Consider the following 21,414-nt stretch of genomic DNA (forward strand, 5'->3'; position numbering starts at 1 on the left):
AAAAATTATTTAAAAATAAAAAATTATTTAAATAAAAAATTATAATATTATAAAATTAATTGTTTTTTATAAATATATTATTTATTAAATACATTTTAAAGCTGGAAAAAAAGATAGCCTAAAGAGAATAAAATTTCATTTTTCTTAGAGCATATAAATTTGTTAATTTGATTATTTTAAATATATTATTATATTAATTAGAATAAAAAATTACTGTACCAATTTTTTAATACACATATTAACATGATAAGACTGAATTTTTATTAAATTATATAATTTAAATTAAGATGTAAATTAATTAATATAATATATCAATAAAAAACATAAACTAATATATAAGGATAAAATGGTAAATTGATTATTACTATCCCTCCCCTCCTCTCCTTGAACCAAACAAGGGATCATTAAATACCCTCCCCTTCCTTCCATTTTAATCAAATCAAATAAGATGAGAATAAAACCTCCCCTCTCCCTCCCCCAAACGAAACAGCCCTTAAAGAAGTTGATTGATATCAGTTGGGTAGCAAGACCCGATTCGAGCACTGAAGTTTGGATCCCGACCCAACACACAAACATATATGAAAATTGAAAAGTTGCCCATAAACCTGTGCTCTGTGGACCAAACCTTTATTAAGTGAAGCACCTTTTCCTTCTGGGTCTTTTCTTTTGACAACTCTGTTTGCGGGTTATAAAAATGGGCATTCCCAGGGGGATATAACGGTTCGTATGATCGGCCCACCCTGGGCAAGAAAAGCCCATGACCTATCAGCCCACTTGCATTTCAGCTGCCCGACTAATTTCGCTTTTCTTTTTTTATTTCTTTTATGAGATTTTTTTGTTAGAAATTACAATTAATATTAATATTAATTTTGTCACAATATCACTACAAAATGACAAATAAAGAAAGCAACGTTCAAGGACCTGAATTTTCTTTTGTACTCTCAATACATTCAAATTAAAGTTGGTAAACACATTAAATCCAAATAAAATTTTTAAATTTTATTTAATTCTCATAAGTCTCAATTATATTAAATATCTTGAAACCGATTAGTATTAAATTAAATTTAGAGGATCTGTATGTATTTAATTTTATTACCTAAGATTTATGGGTAATTTTCCGTTAAAGTTAAGTATGTGCTTTTAGAAATCAATTTTGTTTAATAAATCGAAGCTATTGTACTTTGGAGTAGTTTTTTTTAACGATATTTGAATTCTATTTTTCTTTTTTGGGGGCAAAAAAGGGAATTCTCTTTTCTTTTTAACTTTATTTTCTGTTTAAGGCCACTCTTTTTGTTGCTGCTAATTATCCGAATTTCAAATTATTTTTTTGCCTAAAAATTTCAAATTATTCCGGCCATCAATAAGAATTAGGAAAAATCAGGAAAAAAAATTTGAAAAAATCACCTGTTATAACAATTGCGTAGGTTTTGATAACAATTGGATTGTAAATAACGACACATTTTTGACAAAATACATGAGTTGTAATTTCACATTTTTTATGTTTTTTTGTTGTTGCGATTTTGCTAAAAATTATTGTGTAAATTCAGATTAAGAACTTCTGGTCTTAAATTCATTTTAAAATATATCAATACAAAACAAGTAAATAAAAGGCTCCATTTGCATTCTGCCATTTTCTCGTACTTTGCACTGTTTGCGTTCCCCACTTCTGCAGCGACCGCGGCCGAGGAATAAAATAATTAATAAGACGATAAAGATTTGACAAATCACATAGCCAGCAGCCTATTGGGAAGAACTCTCAAGAGCCGTGAGGAAAGTTGCGGGGACTTAGAGAGAGGGAGGGAGGGAGGGAGAGAGAGAGAGAGAGATATGCCGGACTACTGCGTCACAGGGGGTTCTGGCTTTATTGCAGCTTACCTGATTAAGGCTTTGCTTCTCCATGGTCACTCTGTTAGAACCACTGTCCGAAACCCTGGTATTTACTTCTTCTTAAGTATTAATATCTCTTATTTGTTGAAATTTGAAGCAGTACTGTGCCTTTTCTTTTTTCTTCTGTTTTTGTTTAATCCCACCAGATGATTTGGGCAAGCATGGATTTCTGTCGGATCTGAGTGGCGCCAAAGAGAGGCTTAGCATCTTCAAAGCTGATTTATTGGATGAAGGCAGTTTCCATGAGGCTGTGAAAGGGGTTGATGGTGTCTTCCACACTGCTTCCCCACTCCCACTATCTCTGACCCACGATGATAATGTTCAGGTCTGTCTTTCCCAATTTTTACCTTCTTTCTTAACATTTATTTTACTGTTACTCTATTCAACTAACTTCAACAATTCTGTGCATTCTCTTAAGTGGAATATAGTTAAGTTTGAGGATGATCCTTCACGAATCAGTCAATGAGCAGAACCTTCTCACTAAAATACTCTGACCCAAAAAGAAACTAGAGGAAGGAGAGTGTGTCCTATGTTAATATGATTGATTAAGGCCCAGTTTGATTAAAATTACAAATGGTTCAAAACCATACGAATATGGAATGTGATTGTGGATGACATTTTCATATAGTCAAACTAATTCATTCCTTTTGAAATACACATTCATTCATATATATCTGACAATATCTAAATCAGAATGGATCACTGAGAGACTTCCAACGTGAGACCCTTCGTTACACTCTAGTAGCTGAGATTCAATGGATCACAGTAATAGAGAAAGCTTTGTTTGACCCCTTTTTGGCTGATACATTTTGGTCCTAGCATCAGTGCGTATTGTTGATACTTTTAAAATATGTTTCAGACAGCTTTAATTGATCCGGCCGTAAAGGGCACTGTGAATGTGCTTAACTCCTGCATAGAAGCACGAGTGAAACGGGTGGTTCTCACCTCTTCTTGCTCTTCCATCAGATATCGCAATGATGTTCAACAACAAGAACTGACTACTCTTAACGAGTCACATTGGAGTGATCCTGAGTACTGCAAACGCTACAATGTAACACTTGTTATTTCTTTTTTTATTTAATCAACTATTTGATGTACGATCTAACATATTTGGTATTTAAGATTCTCATATTTGCTTGTATATATTGCAATTCCGTTAATTAGATGAATCTGTCACTGATATGCAGCTATGGTATGCATATTCAAAGACTATGGCAGAGAAAGAAGCATGGAGGATGGCGAAAGAAAGTGGGTTGGATCTGGTAGTGGTTAACCCATCTTTTGTTGTTGGTCCTCTGCTTGCACCACAACCAACCAGTACCCTCATGGCCATTCTAAGCGTTGTCAAGGGTTAGCTTCTCACGTTTGATCCTTCCCTAGTTCTATGTATAAGGTAGAGAGGGTGTGTTTCTGTCCTGTTTATAAGTCAAATTATTAAATTTTTCACATGAAATATATAACTGTACCCGGAATTTATTATTCATATAAACAAGCCACTAAGATATAAAGAATGCATTAAATACGGATAAAGCTAGAAAGTTTTTAAATTTGAAGACCGAGTTAATAAGGTTTGAGACTTTTCTTAGTTCTAAAAACATGTTGGAAATATCTCATAAATAGGACTAAATGGGTATTTTCTTTTTGGTTTTAGCAAGTTGATCTGCACTTCATACTTAATGTGCCCAGTCCTTCATTCAAGTAGGTTTAAATGGAGAATATCCAAACACAGCAGTAGGGTTTGTGCATATAGATGATGTGATAGCAGCTCATCTGTTGGCTATGGCTGAACCCAGAGCATCCGGCTGCAGGCTTATTTGTTCCAGCACCGTAGCTCACTGGTCAGAGATCATCGAAATGCTTCGGGCTAAATATCCTTCCTACCCATTTGAAAACAAGTGAGTCAAATCGAGCTATTTTACAGCATATGGATATAACTCTGAGCCATATTAAGATTTGATTGGAGAACACGGACAGTTCTCTGATAATTTGGAGTTATGCTAGTTTTTGGCTTGCCTGCTGAAGTAAATTCCAATAATGAAATTTGTAGGTGTGGCAGCCGGGAAGGAGATAACAACCCACACAGCATGGATACCACCAAAATTGCTGAATTAGGGTTTCCTCCATTCAAAACCCTTGAACAAATGTTTGATGACTGCATCAAGAGCTTCCAGGAGAAGGGCTTCCTATGAAAGTCATCGTATGCAATAATTCGTAGCAAATAAATATCTCCTTTGATTCAATTACCTTTCATATTCATGTGATGAGAAATCTGCTTCATTCAATAACCCACTAAATAAACCGTTGTAATGGAGTACCTAGGCTTGGTCGAAAAAGACTGATCCATCATCCTGTGTGTTAAATTTTATTCCTTTGAATTAAAGGAGCAAACACTAGTAATCTGAGATTATGAACAAGATTGAACCTGTGGTATTTTGCTCACATGCTGCCAGGCTGTAAGGCTATTGATGTTATATTTTTTTTAGTTGAGTTCAAGATATCCATTGCTGGTAGTAGTGACTAATCTCTTCACATCATAAACTTTCCAAAGGGTTTTAGTGTTAGTCACGAAACTCCTTCCATACAGACTGCGAGGATAAACTCTATTTTATTTATGCTTTAATGTTATCATGCCAAACCAAATGCTTGGAATTGTCGGGCTCTGTGTTGGGCTGTCTCTGGTTTATACCAATGGGTTCTCCAATCCCCAGGGTAATTCAGGCCCAAGATTCATCAAGGTTATGGGGGTAGAAGATTGCTTGAAAGAACGTAGCAGTATTTGGAAAGGATTGTATGAATTGGAATAGTCATGATTTTGTTGTGTCATGAAGATTGCAAGCTACGGCTATTCTTTGATGAAAAGCAACTTGCTTTATTACGAGTAAAACAAATATAAGTTGATAGCCAACGTAACAGCACTAGTTCATTATTAATTCTACAAGCGTGTTTTCAGGCTGAAGACCACAAGCTCATAATGGAGAAAAAAGAATCTGATGCTTTGAATCTGATATATGTATCCAAATGCAAGCACAGTTTGCAGCTAAGGACAAAATTGGTGGAGGCTAATACCATAGTTAAGTCATTGATGGTTGACGCAACAAAAGAGATGGAAAAGTCTTAAATAGCCCAAAGTATTGAAAAAAGAGGAAAAAGGCTTTTCTACCCCGTTTGAAAATGGCAAAGTGTCAACAGAAAGCCCCACTTACTACTTATATGTGTGGTGGAAATAGAATGTTCTGTGTTTCCACCGTTTTTCCATTTATTTTGCTCTTACATTCAACAATGACGGGAAGAATATTATGTTTGTGAGCTCCAATAGCTAGATATAATTAAGACCTAGTTTGTATATTAGGTTTTATATTTAAGATCGGAGGTATTAATTTACTTTGCGTTATTTATGAAGTGATGACCTTACTATTTTCTATCAAGGTGCTTCAGACATATGCAAAGAAAACTATTAAATGCACTGATAAGGAGAGTAAATCAAAGCAATATGAAATCTTTTGGAAAGCAATAGAAAAAGACTGAATATAACATTTAGTGAAATTATTAAGCGTGATCTTTGAATTAAGAATTTATTTTATAAGGTACAGCAACGCGGTAAGCTAATCCTAGTTAATGTGATGAGCCTTGTTGCAGATGATGAATTTATATTAATCAAGTTATAGTGCTGCAAATAAACCAGCAGTGAAGGGGGATAGAAGAGTCAAACGGTCAAAGATTGAAGGGGCGATGATGATGTGGATGAAACAGTCGCCTGGATAGAAGTCGGAGGGGACCCACTGAAGCTAATGAGGGATGAAACACAGTCACGAGATGAGACCAGTCCCCATTATTATTATTATTATTAACATCACATGGTTTCCCGCCCTCCATCTACTGCACTCCAGCTTGGCACCGCCTTCGTCCTTCGTTGGGTCCTTCCTTAAATTCCATCCAAAACCTGTCACTTATTTTCTTTTCTTTTTTTCTTTTGCTCTTTAATTAATTACAGTGATCAACTTATTCTCAAGTTTTTTAATTAAGGGATTATTCCTAATTACTCAACTTCAAATAAAATCCCCAGAAAAGTTGGCGTAAATTTTTGCCCTTCAATCGAATGAACAGACGAATATTTTAAGAAGCAAAACTGAGTGCAAATGAGACTTCTTAATTCAGTGAGAGGAGAAAAATTATGGGAATTGGTCCATCACCTTAACGTGGAGGCAAAGCAAGAAATTGCCCTTCACCTTTTAGTTCACTGGTAGACACATCATAATCAGTTATGAATTATTTATTTGAATAAACAAATAACAAAAAGAAAGGAAATACAAATAAACACGCGAGAATATATGTCATTGTTAAATTGTGGGAAACAAGGATGACAAAGATATGCAGCCAGTAGAGACAAAAGTCAGCCCAGGCAAACCACATAAATTAACCCTAATCAATTTAATTGAATGAACGTTGATTATGACCCAAACAAAGTATGATTAAAATAACACGTGTGTGCTGGTAGGCCCAATAGATGCAGCCCCCCTGTCCAAGATCAATGAGATCCTATCAACGTTCGGACCCCCCCCCCCATCACGCCAAAAATACTCTCATTTCTTTGTGCTTCGGTCAGTTCGGGTCGGGTCCCGTTTTACGTACTCTCCACTCGATTCATCCCCATCCTCATCCTTCCCAATAGTATTTTCATGGACTATACAACATCCAAAGTCTAGAATTATTTTCTCAAATAGTACTATGGTCAATATCTTAAGATAATTTTTAATTTTTGATACATTCTACGTTTTAAAATATTTTTCAATTAATGCATGGATGCTAAGGTTAGGATACTTTGTTGTAACAGGGGAAAAAAAGAAGACAACATTGTGTCAATAAATTATTTTAAAATATTAGGTGTTACTAAAAAAATATTTAAAGTAATGGATGCACAAAAAATTAATTTAAAATAATGAGTGTCACCTGATCCAACTTAACCTTATTATTATTATTCTTTATTCACTCCAATATCTTCATGAATTTGAATCTGTTTGGGTCGGAGTAAATTCAATCTTATGGTTACAGGATCGAGTAATTTTGAATTCACAAGTATCTTATATATATATATATATCATATCTAATAGTCAAGGTCATAACTATTTCAAAATCTCATCTTTCTGGCTGGCCAAAAAAATATAATGAACGGAAAAAAACTCATCTTCGCGGACCATTAATATTAATATTATACTACCTCTGATTTTAAGATTATAAACAAGATCTTATAATTATACTTTTCTGATCCTAAATGTAAGATCTATATAGTGTTTAAGAGTTTTATATTTAAAACAGGAAGAGTAATTAGTAACGGAGGTAGCATACACATAGTATATAAAAATAGGATCAATGGGATGAGAGCATGATTAAAAATGGGACCATGCAGTACCTTTTAGTTTGGCTGAAACCGGAATATCAACAAGTCGCTGACAGGGTGACCCAATCGCAGTGGGATCCAGCTAGCTTTGCTCCATATGGGACTCCCAAAGTACGTCCCACATTTATCTTTTCAGATATACCGACGATTTATACACATATTTCTAACTCTAATTTCATTCCTTTTACTATATCATTATATATTTCAAAAATATATATTACATCATTTTTTGAAAAAATAAATGCTTTCTTTTCATATATCCTGCTCTCGAACCTCTACATGGACTAGCTGATCAAAACACAAAAGAAAACGCTCATACAAAAAAGACTTATTATTCAAGGAGTGTTTGGATATTGTAAATCAAGACAAATTTTTTTACTTCTAAAATTATGATTTGGTTCCAGTTTAATATGGCACATGAAGGTTTTTTTTTTAAAAAAAAAGAAGCTTGCGGTTAAGTGGGAATTAACACGAAACTGAGAGCACAGAAAGCTTGAGAACCCCTTGGACGGCTCAAATAGCACAGGAAAACCCAAAGGATTCGAAAAGCCTCTCTCCTGACAAATTTTAATGAAACAAACACAAATCATTCTCAGGAGAACAAAAGCAAAATTTTTCAGACATACAGAAACTCAATTATTTCCATTTTATCTGCAACACTCATGCACATGGAATATTGAGGGATTCCTCAATCCAACCAGCAAACTCATCATCTGCACCAAAATCGAAATCTGGAAGCTCACAAGGCCCGTCGTCATTAAACCCGCCAATTCCATTACCCAGCAACCCAGAAAGATCATCGTCATCTTCAAATCCCTGTTCCCAATCATTCACCATTAAACAATCCAAATCAAACCCATCAGGCTCTGAACATACCGGAATTGCCACTTCAGCCAAACTCAAATCGTGTATTTCCATACTCGCTTCAAGTTCCGACGCCAGATCATTCCCGCCTTTGCTTGAATCTTTGCTGCTCTCAAATCGTGTGTTTCCCCAAAATCCTTGCTGCTCCAGATCACTGGCTTCATTTCCTGAGGACTCATAATCCTCTGATGAATTCAAAGACGAAGGTGATGAAGTCGACAAAACCGAATCCGGCATCTGCAAAGCTGCAAGCGCAGACTCAAAATGATCGAATTCTTTTGTTGAAATACGACCATTCCCAATGGAAGTATAGACTTCAAGAACAGAGGGTGGTGATGACTGAGAAATAACACTGCATGAGTCTTCCGCAGAAGACGAATATGAAGAAACAGTAACAGAAGGAAGGTTCTTCTTAGAGAAATCCATGGCTTCAAACTCTCTTCTTTTGGCTTCATAGGCTTGAGAGGCCTCCTCTGGGGTATCAAAAGTACCCAACCATTTACGACCCTTGATAGGATGACGAATCTCCGCAGCCCATTTGCCTGAGTTTCTGAGTCGGACGCCTCTGTATTGCGAAGAGGCGCGTCTCTTCCGTGGAGTGGGTTTAACTGGTTCACAATCTGTACCTCCCTTGCCATTAAAGTTACGATTAGAGCCGTCAGTTTCAATAAGTTTGAGCTTCTCAGCAACTGGAGGTAGAGTGAGCTCTTGAACACATCGTTTTACCCTTTTCAACTTTCTACTTTCCCACCCATCTTCATCTTCACTTGAAGATGAATCTGTGGCCTCAGGATCGTTATAAAAAATACGCACTTTTCTGGACACTAGGGGCTTCGTACGAGGAGGAACGGCACGATGCTTTTGTTTTAACATTTTGGGGAAATTCATCTGGTTCCCAGGTTTTGTGAGTTGTTTCAGAGCGTTGGTCATCTGAGTAGATTAACCCAGAAAAAACCTCTCAAAATACCACAAAACTCTAAATATATCTCACAAGTTAAAATAAAACCTCTCTGAAAGGAAGAAGCCTCTCAAAATTTTTAGTTGCCCTCTTAAAAAGATGAAAAGGGATGAGAATCGCTGTATGTGAAAGTCACCAAAACACACTACTTCAGAACAAGTCCTGCAAAAACCAACCAGATGATAATCTTCAGAATAGAATACGAGCAAAGGGTTTAAGTATTCATTAGAACAGCAAAACCCAACAAACCTTTTTGGCCTCAAACGCATCGAGATAGTCGGATTTACGAGACTCAAGCCCTGCCTTACAGAGCAGAAGAGCACAGAACGAACGACCGAGCAAAGACAGAGCGACAATGAAACAGAGGAACCCCAGAACTGCAACGACAACATAAATTCCCCTACTTGGCCTCCTCTGAAGGCTATCGAAGGACAGTGTTCCTTCAACGTCAAAACAGCGAATCCCTACTTCAGTACTATCTATCCGCTCCCTGTTTTAGCATGTCAAACAAGTCTATAACACTCACCGAGACAGAGATTTATAGAGTGTAGAGAGAGAGAGAGAGAATCACCCAAGGCGATTAATTTTCAAATCAGAAAGCAACAAGGAGAAGATCACAAATCTGTGGCTACGATTTTCGCAACAATTACAACTACTACAAACACAGCATGAGGAGTTATCTATCGCTAGTTTTTATCGATCTGCACAACAGTGACGCAGACCGTGGGAAAAAATTTGCCGACCTACGCAAATCTCAATACAAACATCGCCCTCAGAATATAAATACAACCAATTTACCTGCAGAAAAAAGATTACCCTATTAATTAATTTACATGTAGCCGAGGATGCATAACTCACCCACTCTGAATCTTATCACTGTAAACGGTGGCTTTTTCTATCGTCTCGTCTGTCCTTATCTATGTCTCTGCTTTCCCACCTGCCTTTTTTCTTCGTCAATCCCACCCTCTCTCACTGCTTTTTGTACCGGAGCCTACGGTCAAAATAAGGAATTTAATCGAGCATTAAACGGGATTAATAAGAATTTATTATAATTATAGTAGTGATTACAGTAATGAACAGCCGGCATCATGAACATACTCGATGCATGATGATTTTGTATTCACATCATGGGGCATTAAAATACATGAATTTGCAAAAACATATTTATAAGAGTCATTCGGGGGCACTGTCTCCGTGTCTCCTACAGTTCTCCGTGACGTGTCACTTGTGGGTATCAAGATGAGGCGTTGATTTGGATTTTGGATATTGGATTTTAGTGATTCCGTTACGCACGCGCCAGGAGAGAGAGTGGGTAAAGTGAGGACACCTGTCAGCGCTTTATGTGGGAATGTAGCGCCGTGGACGCCGAGTAGGCGCCTTTTGACTTTCTCCTTTCAACGACTGTGAGATTACGGTGGGATATTTACTCACATTGCCACTGCACGGAGTGAACATTTACCCGAAAGGCCAAAACAAATTAACCGGGTATGGAAATGGAAGGAAAAAATTGTGAGGAGAAGAGAAGCAAGAAGGGGGAAAAAATGGGGTGGGACCCGCAATATATATTTTCTTTATATAAGATATCAAATTGATCCCTTAATTTTAAAAAATATATTTACCTTTTTACTTTTGAGATCGTTAATTTGAAATGATAATTTTTCTATAACAATTGGACTAAAAGATTGAGGATATATTTTTAAAGTTAAAAAAATAAATTAAAATTTTGTATAAAGTTAAAAGATTAAAAGTATAATTTAGTTAAATAAATTTTGGAAAAAATATTCTTCTTCGCATTGCCATATTTTTTTTTTCCCCACTCCAACCAATCCTGCCAAATCACCTTCCAACAATATGGAAAATATATTTCTTTTAATTTACTTTCAAACATATACAAAACATGAAAAATATATGTTCAAATATATATATACATATATATACATATCATATGTTATTTTTCTTTCAATTTATTACTCTACTTTTAAATGCATTTTAATTTTAAAATATAAAATATAAAAATTTATTTTTCAGATGTTTTTATTCGAAAGTATTCCAATATGATAACTTAGGATATATGAATAGTATCGTTACTCCTCTAATTCTAAATATAAGACTCATTTTAGAATTTAAATTATACTATAAAATAGCTCCGATATTTAGAATCAAGGGAATATCATGTCAATAAATTTCTTTCCCCCAAGTTTTTTTCGTTATTTTTACCTCATATTCTTCACAATTTTTCTATCCATCCAAATGGAGCATTAAATCCATTAACCAAAAAAAAAAAAGGTTAGAAGAGAAAAACATATGGAATCAACTCTATTTTGTCTCGTGCTAAATTGTCACAGTAAATAAATTTAGCCTTTAATCCCTTTATGAATTTATTATTCATCCTTGACACAAACAATAATAAACAATTAATTTCTGCAAACTCGTGTTTGTAAAATTAAAAGTTACAATCTATAATCTATATAATGTAAATTACAATCAATCAATATAAATTATAAAAGTTAGCTATAAGAAGATGCAATCTAATTTTGATAATTTTAATGGCAATGGTTGTCTTGCTCCTTTTTAATTAATATTATATATATCTAGGAATTTTAAATTTAATTTCATCAACTTAATTCAGTAAACTCATAAATCACTATTAAATTTTTTTATATTGTGACCCATATAAAATCTTCAAGATTAGTATATTCGAAATCATTAAAATAATTATCCAATGTTTAAAATTAACTGTATCATTCTTTATTCTTGATAAATAATAATAGATGCATAGAATAAAAATAATATCGAAGTGATTGCAAAATATAATTATACATCGAATAATTATCGAAGGTGCAATCTAACTTTTGATGGTTAATTCTAATAGGATTATTGGCCAAAAAGGTTAATTTTGTTTGGATTGATTGCTTTAATCATTTTAAGGGGAGTGAATACTTCTAACAATGTTAATTAAATTTATTATGATCGACTTAATTTATTAAACCGATGAATCACTCTTGAAAATTTTTTTCTTCGTGCCCAAGTAAGCGAATCAAAATTAATGTAGTTGACTTAATTCTATCATTTTGTTATCTTAATATTGATTTCGTGATAGTTACAAATTCTCAACAATGAACAAGTGTTTTTGGGTATTTAATTGTGATTCCAAACACGCATTAAAGAATTACAGCAAATAAGCCAATTATGGCTTTTCACGTAAATAGAAGCTTCAAAAGTAGTTCAAACAAGTTATTCAGAATTTTTAAAGCTACTTTCAATACTCACTCCCCTCCATAATATAAAAAATTGATTAAATTTTTTTCACAAACTAAGAAAATATAAGAGGTTGATTAACGTTTTTTTTTTTCACAAACTAAAAGACTACAATTTAGTCATTTGATATGTCCTATAATGATAAAATTTGCCTATTTTATCTTTAAACAAATTACGAGCAGTCACATTTTCAAAACTTTGAAAATCAATTACATCAGTTAATATGAGTAAATTTCAGCAAAAAAATTAATAAGGATAAAAGTGAAAAAATATCATTAATTATCCTGATAACTTTATATATTTTGGATCATAATTTTTTCTTATTAACTTCTTATATTATCAACGGGAGGACTACCTCATACGTATTTGTGTTTGAGAGGAATTTCCATATAATTATAGTACTTTCACTCAAATTATTATTCCTTTCACCCAACTGTGATATTCACAACATTCTCATATTGACAACATTTTTAACAATTTTTTGGAATAAGATGAAACCTAGTCATATGTTATGAACGGCAAGTAAAAATCCAAGGCAATTTACAACTGGGTTTCACTGGCATGGGCTATTGAAGCAAAATATGGGCCTTCTTTTTTGGAGGAGCCCAGAGCCAAACTATTCAAGCTAATGTAGACTGATCCCATTAAAGAGTACTGTAGATAATTTCTGGCTTTGGCCAATCAGACAGACGGGTTGACTGAGGATGCCCTAATAGACTGTTTTACCAGTAGACTGAAGCCTGAGATACGTCAAGAAGTGATACCGCGACGACGCATACCCTCCTCAAGGCAATAGAGATTGCCAAGCTTTATTACACTGAGAATATATGAAATAACATTCCTAATAAACCAATAAATTTAACTTTTTCATAGTAACATTAAGAAATAACCTTTTATAACTAAACCATGCTAATAACAAACTCAAAGAAAATTTCCAAAGCTCAACAGAGAATGAAACGATTTGCATATCTGAAATAGATGGAGGTTCATTTTAATGTGAGTGACCTGGTATTTGTGAAGCTGCAATGTTGTAGGCAGCACTCTTTCATGCTATGAAAACATCACAAACTGTCTCTCTGATATTTTAGTCCTTTTCCAGTAGAACAAAAGATTAGTGAAGTCGCCTATCTCCTCACATTGCCTGATTCTGCCCGAATTCATCCAGTGTTCCATGTGTCGATGCTGAAAATGTGTGAGAATCCCATTGCCGTACCATATGTCCCTTAACCATTGTTAACTGATTTAGAGGGTCCTCTACTATAGCTCCTTGCAGTTTTAAATGCCTAAGTGATTAAGCAAAAAGACAATTGGGTTCAGCAAGTTTTTGATCCAATGGGATGGTGATGAGAAACCTACTTGGGAACTCGCTGATGACATACGTGAATTCTACCCCTCTTTTGACCTTGATGGCAAGGTCGCTGCTTTTCAGGGGGCATTGTTATGAATGGTAAGGAAAAGGAGGATCAAGCCTAGAGCTGGCAAAACGGGCTGAGCCCGTTAGGCCGGCCTGTTTAAGCTCGTTTAAAGTGAGGGTCAGGCTTGTAATTTGGGGTTTTGAAAAGGGACTTGGACTTAAAAGGGCCAGCACTGTAGGACCGCAAAATAAAAGGGCTAGCCCATTTAAGCTCGTAAACAGTAACTTTTTTTTTTTTAAAAAAAAAAAGGAGTTCAAGACGGCACCATGGCAGAACTCAAACTTGAAGGAAAAAAAACCCTAGCTTTAGCCTTTAGTTATGCTTGCCTGACTAACTACTACTCACTCACTCTCAAATCTCAATCCTCTACCACGATCGTCGCCTCGTCGATCTTCACTCTCACTCTCAAATCTCAATCCTCCATGCCTCCCTTCGAAATTTCCAATCCTTCATAGTCTTCACTCTTCAGTTCTGGCTCTCACTCTCAAGTCTCAGCTCACAAAGTCACTGTTGAATCTCTGAATTTCTTGAGTCCTGAGTGGCCGACTTCCATTGTCGTGTCACCGTCAACCAGCAATCAAGCAGAAGCAGTCAATATCACGGCCTCTCCATCTCTAATCTCACCTTAGTTGCCTACCAAGCTCACATTTCGTGGTTCAGCAGCAGCTGCTGGGTATCTCTTTTCCAACGACGATGTTGAGCTTCTCATCCAGTGAGTTCGCCAGCTCCCTCTCTCCCCCAAGTTGAGTTTCTTGTCCAGTGACTTCCACTGTCATGTAGCCGTCAACCAACAATCAATCTCGCCTTGCCCTATTACCCAGGACCATAAGTTTCATCTCTGCTTCCCTTGCCTACGTCTACAAGACAAGACTAGGATGGTCGATTTTAGTAGCAGCTTCACCAGGGTCCAACGTGCCTCTCTGTGACTCTGTGAGTGAGTTATTGGTATTTTAGACACTGTATAATCAATTACATGTAGTTCAAACCTGAGATTTCGAGTAAATTTGATAGCATTAATTTGTTGTTCATTCATTTGATTGATAGCATCCCATAGTAGCTTCTATTATATTAACAATCATTTGATAGCATTCATGTTGCTTTTATTGGATTAACAATTATTCATTATTTCATTTGTTGTTCATTCCAATACTGTGTCTGCATGCTGGCCCCTGTTAGCCATTTTGACTGTGGCTTTTTTTTTTTTTTTATGATTGTTGGCAGTATCATGTCTTCCTTGCAACAAGAAAAAAAGAAAGCTCAAACTACTGATGGATCATTAGCTATAACTGTAAACCCCAAAGGTCAGTCATTTTCTCTTCAAGAGACTAAAGAATCAAAGCCTAAGAAGGCTACAACTTTGATATCTGATGTTTGGAAATATTGTAGAAGAGTTGAGATTGATGGGTAATGAAGGCAAAGTGTAATGGTTGTGATGGTTTATATGCATCGGGTGGGGCTAAAGGCACTTCACATTTAAATCATCATATTAAGTCTTGTAAAGGTCTAGACAAATTTCATGATGTTGGGGTGATGATGATGGACAATAAAGGCAATATTAGGTCTAGAAAACTTGATCATAATCGTGTTATGGAGGTTATGACTATAGTCATAATTGAACATGGTTTTTCTTATTTATTTGTTGAATATAGATGGATTAGATAACTACTTAGGATGTTGTATCCTGATGTGAGGCTCATGACTAGAAAAACAATTGCAGTTGATGTTATGAAGTTCTTCCACTATCAGAAGGACAATTTGAAAGAAAAATTAAAGAAAAGTATAAGCAGAATATGTTTGACTTCTGATTGTTGGACTTCTGAGACTTCTGAAGAATATATATATTTGACAGCTCATTTTGTGGATGAAAAGTGGATTCTAAATAGCAAGATACTTTCATTTTGTAAGATGGAGCATCCACATTTTGGAGTACAATTGTCTAAAAAAATGTATGATTTCTTGAAAGAATGGGGGATTGAGAATAAAGTATTTTCAATTACTTTAGATAATGCATATGCAAATGATAATATGCAAGACTTCTTGAAGGAGAAATTACTTTTGCAAGAAAATTTTAGCTTGATTTGTAATGGTGAATTTTTTCATATAAGATGCTATGCCCACATCCTTAACTTGATAGTTCAGGAAGGTTTAAAAGTAACAAGTATTGCTTTGTGGAAGATTAGAGGGAGCATTAAATGGTTGAAGGCTTCTGAGGCAAGGATGATTCAATTCAAGCAATCTGTTGAGCAAGTTAGTGGCATTGACACTTCTGTGAGCTTGCGATTAGATGTGCCCACTAGATAGAACTCTACTTATGCAATGCCTGAGAGTGTATGTAACATCACCACTTACTAACCAGAGCTAACTATGATAGAAAAGATTAAAACTAGTAAACATACCCTATCATGGTTATTTAAGAGCAATCACATCATTAAAGGGCTAACCATGATAGAAAAACATTCGACCTTAATTAAGACTATCATGGTTAGAAAAAGAATAACCTATATTTGTAATCATGGCAAACATGGTTATAAAACAATATGCCTTTGAATGATAAATTATAATAGCAGTTTAGACTTGACTATCTTAGTCAACACTAGCAACAACTAAACTTGCCAAAATTGCCATTATCACATCGTGGATCCACAATAATTCAATCACATGCAATCTAAGGGCCTCAGGCCCACTACCAGCACTCTAGTCCAATGTCCAGACAAAATAAACCAAAGATAGAAAGTATAATGCGTCCACTAAGTCAAACGACATGAAAATATAAGGAGGTAAAATAAGTTCCAAATGAATGCAGTCCTGATGCGTGGCAATATACGAAAAGATTACATAAAACAAGGTCCAGAAGCTCTACACTGTCAGCTACAGCTATTGAGCCTCAGGAATCTTCCCCGAAGGTCCCGCTAACGTATTGTTTCCTGAAAATGGTAAAGCAACAGGAGTGAGACAACGTCTCAGTAACTAAATCCCTACCTATCCCACACCCTAGCATGGGCTAGCGAGGTGTCAGGTGGGATACACAGAGTTAATAATAGTTGATAAACATTTATTTAACATTTAAACTCACAATAATCATACAAGACAAATATTTCCACTAGTCTCATGCAATGGATACATTTCAAAAGAGATAACATACTTGTCATTTATTTAAAAGATATAAATATCAATGAATATCTCATGTCATATGCAATTCCTGAACCCAAATCCATCCTTATATCCTCCTTATTTCCGCCGACTAGACCTATGGGCTAAGTTCTTTCCATTTGACTGGCAACTCTGACAAGCTCACCACACGAATGATGTGGACCGGCCAAAGACCACAGAGCACTCGGTGGACCATGGATCCTCCCTCGAAGAACTAGTGGGGTGTCGCAGTCCCTCGAAGAACTAGTGGGACAATAATAGCAGCCAACCATAGAGCTCCGTATGGAGGCTAATACCACGTGGCAAGTATATGAATCTCAACAATTCCAATTATCTCCTTTCCCCACCCAAAATAGATGCACAGGGTTCAGAATGACACATTTATATGCATAATCAACAAAATTTCATAATAACACATCATAATCATGATCACCAATTTCTTGCAATACAAACTATGTCAATCCTTTTTAAAATAGCATCCCACAAGACAGTTCATACAAAACGTAATATACTTTTACAGAATTAGTTGTAAAGCCGCTCACCAACTTCATACTAGAACATGCAACAGATAGAAATTTAGTTACCTGGTCTCCTAGCTATCAGTCAACTACAACCAGAGTCCAACCTCGAAAATGCCACAATAGAGTTTATATCTATCAACAAAATTAAAATATTATCTCTATAGTATTAGAGTAGGCTACTCACAAAATTCTAGCCTCTAACTCCTTCTCTAAAAGCTTTAATTTTACTCAGAACTCTAGCCTAAAAGACATTTCTCTAAGGTTTGGAATGAGAACATATATATATGTGATTTAGACTCGATTCCTAAATTTCCTTACTTAAATATCCTTTAATTATTAGATTGTTTTATTAGAATCATCAAATTCATAATGGAAATAGACAAACTATAAATTTATAACTTATATTCCATCTTCGAAAGACTTAGACAAATAGACTTAGTACGAACCAAGTTATTCTCACTACAGAAGTTAAACCCATAATCTAACCGTTGAATTTAATTTCCTATCCATCATGATACTATCCTCCAAATTATAGCTCAATCTAACGGTGAATAAACTTTAAAATGCTAATTTACTATTCAGGACTCTATCTGCTAAATCCAAAAGATATAAGTTAAAAACGTACCTAATAACTTGTAACTCGGAGATAAAAAGAGTGATCCAACCGTTGAAATTAACGATTTGGATGTCCCAAATGGACTGACCAGATTTCAGTCCGATCCAACGGTTAATAAAATCAAAAATAGCACTTTTCTGAGACTACCTCAGATATGTGCGAAAATTATTTACTTACTCCAAGCTCCACTCACTAGCTCCTATATATAGGCTCCTCAAACTCCTTCATTCTAAAAATTAGTCGATGTGGGACTTCTATACCATGGTTTAATTTTCTAGAATATCATCCACACATACACACAATCACATACAAAAACATTATTAAAATAATAATAATAATAATTTGCCTATATCTAACTTCTTTTTTTTTTTTTAACTTAATACTAAAATATATTTATTTATAAATTTAATTAAATACTAGATAAAAATAAGGATGTTACATACTTAAATATCACCGAGCTTTTGCAAACTTTGCTTTGTCTGATTCAAATTACCTAATATGTTATAATCTGACAAATGTTAAGTGGAATAGAGCAGAGGCAATGTGTAATTTCTTAAGGCCTTTTGAAAAGATAACAAGGTTAATTTATGGGTTATCTTCTCTAACTGCCAACTCTTATTTTATGCAAGTATCAAAAATTGAAATGTTGCTTAATACAAATGTGAAGAGCATCGATAATGTGATTAGGGAGATGTCAAGAAGAATGAAAGAAAAATTTGACAAGTATTGGCAAAACTATAATGTCCTTCTTACACTTGCTGTGATTTTTTATCCAAGATGGAAGTTGAACATCATCAAATATTGTTATGCAAAGATTAATCATATCATTTCTTCTGAGAAGATTCCTATTGTCAAGAGCAAGTTAGATTCTAGACATGGAGTTGCAAGTGCTTCAACTTCTAAATCTTCAACATTTATGACTCATTATTCTTCTCACACTTCAAGTACTTCAACAACAACCTCTTTTGATGATGCATTTGATGTATGTCATATTTTGCCAATGTTTTATCTTATCAATTAATTTGTTCTTTATTTAGCTTTTTACTTTTGCTTGATTCAATTTTTAAATGATGCAAGATTATCAAGATATTTATGCGATTATGGATCATTCTTCAATAGACAAGTCTGAATTGGAAACTTACTTAAAAGAACCAATACTGAAGCTTGATAATTGGAAAGATTTGGATGTCTTGAATTGGTGGAAAAACAATTAGCTTCGGTTTCCAATTCTTTCAAAGATAGCAGCTGATATTTTGAGTATTCTGATTACAACAGTTGCTAATGAATCAGCTTTTAGTATTGGTTTATGTGTTTTCATAAAATATAAATGTTCCATTCTTCCTGCTAATCTTCAAGCTCTTATATGTACTCACAACTGGTTGCATGGATTTGCATATCAAGGTAATATCAAAAATGTATATCTTGTTATGCTTTTAATTGCTCAAATTGACAAAGATAATAAGTATACTGCTTGTCTATAATTTTGGTTCATTATTTGTTGCAGAGAATGCTTGTTATATTGATGATGATGAAGAAATTGTTGATATTTTTAGAAGTCAAGAAGAGCCTGTTACCAGTGAAGCACAATCAAATGTCCTTGCAATTGATGATAGCGAAAATGAAGTTTCAAAAAATTGATGAATGTGTTTGTCTATGATTTTTTGGGATGAAAGTTTTTATCTAACTTTGATGGAAGTTTTGAGTGTTATTGACTTGTTATGGATTTTAGATATTTTGATATGTTTATAGACATAAAAATATGATGTCATTTTGTATTTGTGGCTTTATTTTATTTATATTTAAAGTATGTGAGAAATATTTTTTTAAAAAAAAGATATTTTTTCTTAAACGGGTTGAAAGCCCACTGGCCGGCCCTAAGCCCGCCAACTAAAAGGCCGAGCCTAGCAAATCATGATACTTTTGATATTTCGGCCTTGCAGGGTCGGCGGGCCCAGCTCTCAGGCCCAAAAGGATGAAGCCCATATCAAGAATTATTGTCGCAACTCACATGTCAAGTGAGTATCATGGAAACTGCGGGAATAAAAGTGGTTATGCGAGAGTGAGAGGGTGTGGATTTTGTGGGTCATTCTTCTCTCTGTACCTCTACTCTCTACCTTCCTCTCTAGACCTTATGTGGATATATTCTAACAATTATATTACTTCCCTTTTGCTGTTGATTGTATTTTTATGATTTGTATCTAGATGTTTATCGGTCATACTCTGTGACAGTTATATTCATATTTTAACAGAATCACGATTTCTACATTTTCTTGTGTTGATTCTGATCCATAACATCTTACGATATATATGAAATAAGTATACGAGTCTTTTGACCAAAAAACAAAGTATTTGAGTATGGGTGAGTATTCGGTTTTTCGGTTCGGTTATTGATAATAACCGAATTAACCGAATAACTGAATAGAGCAAATTTTAAACATCGAACCGAAAACGATAATCGAACTAACCGAAATATTTTGGTTCGGTTAACCGATTAACCGAAATATATAAATGTGAAAGTGATTTTAAATTATTAATAATAAAAAAACACAATTACAACCATTAATTATTAAATATTTCATCATTTAATGTGATTCATTATAATAATATTTATTATAACCATATTTATTGAATATAAATATATTTAAAGAGTTCATATAAACCTACATATATATATATTTATTATAATAATATTTATTAAATATAAATATTATATATATTTATTTCGGTTTTTCGGTTATAACCGAATTTTTTTTCTACTAACCGAATCGAACACCGAAACCGAATTATTACAAAAAAAAACCGAATATGTAACCGAAAACCGAAATAACCGAACCGAAAAATCAAAATTAAATTCGGTTCGGTTCGGTTTTCGGTTACAGTTCGGTTTTGCTCACCCCTATATTTGAGTCTATTTTCACTTGATTACCAAACATCCTCTAACATAAGAAAGTTTTTTTGAAAAATATTTTTTTGGTAAAATGAGATAAATCACTCCACATATTTATTTTGTATATTGTAAAATTATTTTAAAAAATATAGTTTGATTTCCAATTAAATATTTTTTTATTCATAAATATGGTCTTCAGCGGTAAATTTGTGCGACCGTGAAAGGATGGGAGACTCCCTGGTTTCGGTTGACTGCAGCATCGAAGGAGCCAACTTTTGGGAAATCCCACTTTCACTGTGAAAAGACAAAAGCGCGTGTCTCTCAGATCCTCCCTGTCCCACAAGATATTTTCCTATGTCCTTCCATGTCCCATGCCTCTCGCATCCAAATGACATGATCGGCCATCATTTTCTCTCTTTTTATTTTATTATTGCTATATTTTAATCATCCCTTTTCCTTCCTA

The 21,414-nt window shown here is 34.5% G+C and overlaps 2 protein-coding genes across 4 annotated transcripts; one reads left to right on the plus strand and one right to left on the minus strand.

Moving 5' to 3' along the window:
* Positions 1-1,760: 1,760 nt before the first annotated feature.
* Positions 1,761-4,388, plus strand: LOC114726191 (tetraketide alpha-pyrone reductase 2). 2 transcript variants are annotated; one of them, XM_028912762.1, is made up of 6 exons: positions 1,761-1,933; positions 2,034-2,212; positions 2,747-2,938; positions 3,075-3,237; positions 3,590-3,782; positions 3,935-4,388. In XM_028912762.1, the coding sequence occupies exons 1-6, from the start codon at positions 1,828-1,830 to the stop codon at positions 4,074-4,076; spliced, it is 975 nt and encodes a 324-aa protein (XP_028768595.1). In that variant the 5' UTR covers positions 1,761-1,827; the 3' UTR covers positions 4,077-4,388. The 2 variants fall into 2 exon arrangements, with proteins under 2 accessions (XP_028768595.1, XP_028768596.1); XM_028912763.1 differs by having other exon boundaries at positions 3,944-4,388.
* A 3,333-nt stretch (positions 4,389-7,721) lies between these two features.
* LOC114726190 (ethylene-responsive transcription factor ERF118-like) lies at positions 7,722-20,986 on the minus strand. Of its 2 annotated transcripts, XM_028912761.1 has the most exons (3): positions 20,972-20,986; positions 17,426-17,430; positions 7,722-9,122 (listed from the first exon to the last, which is right to left on the minus strand). In XM_028912761.1, exon 3 carries the CDS (start codon positions 9,074-9,076, stop codon positions 7,943-7,945), a length of 1,134 nt encoding a protein of 377 aa, XP_028768594.1. In that variant the 5' UTR covers positions 9,077-9,122; positions 17,426-17,430; positions 20,972-20,986; the 3' UTR covers positions 7,722-7,942. The 2 variants fall into 2 exon arrangements, with proteins under 2 accessions (XP_028768594.1, XP_028768593.1); XM_028912760.1 differs by lacking the exons at positions 17,426-17,430; positions 20,972-20,986 and adding an exon at positions 9,354-9,486 and having other exon boundaries at positions 7,722-9,266.
* Positions 20,987-21,414: the final 428 nt, after the last annotated feature.

This window comes from Neltuma alba, unplaced genomic scaffold, assembly GCF_004799145.2.
Source record: "Neltuma alba isolate B1F8T4 unplaced genomic scaffold, ASM479914v2 tig00012346_pilon, whole genome shotgun sequence".
In the NCBI taxonomy this organism is placed as follows: domain Eukaryota; kingdom Viridiplantae; phylum Streptophyta; class Magnoliopsida; order Fabales; family Fabaceae; genus Neltuma; species Neltuma alba.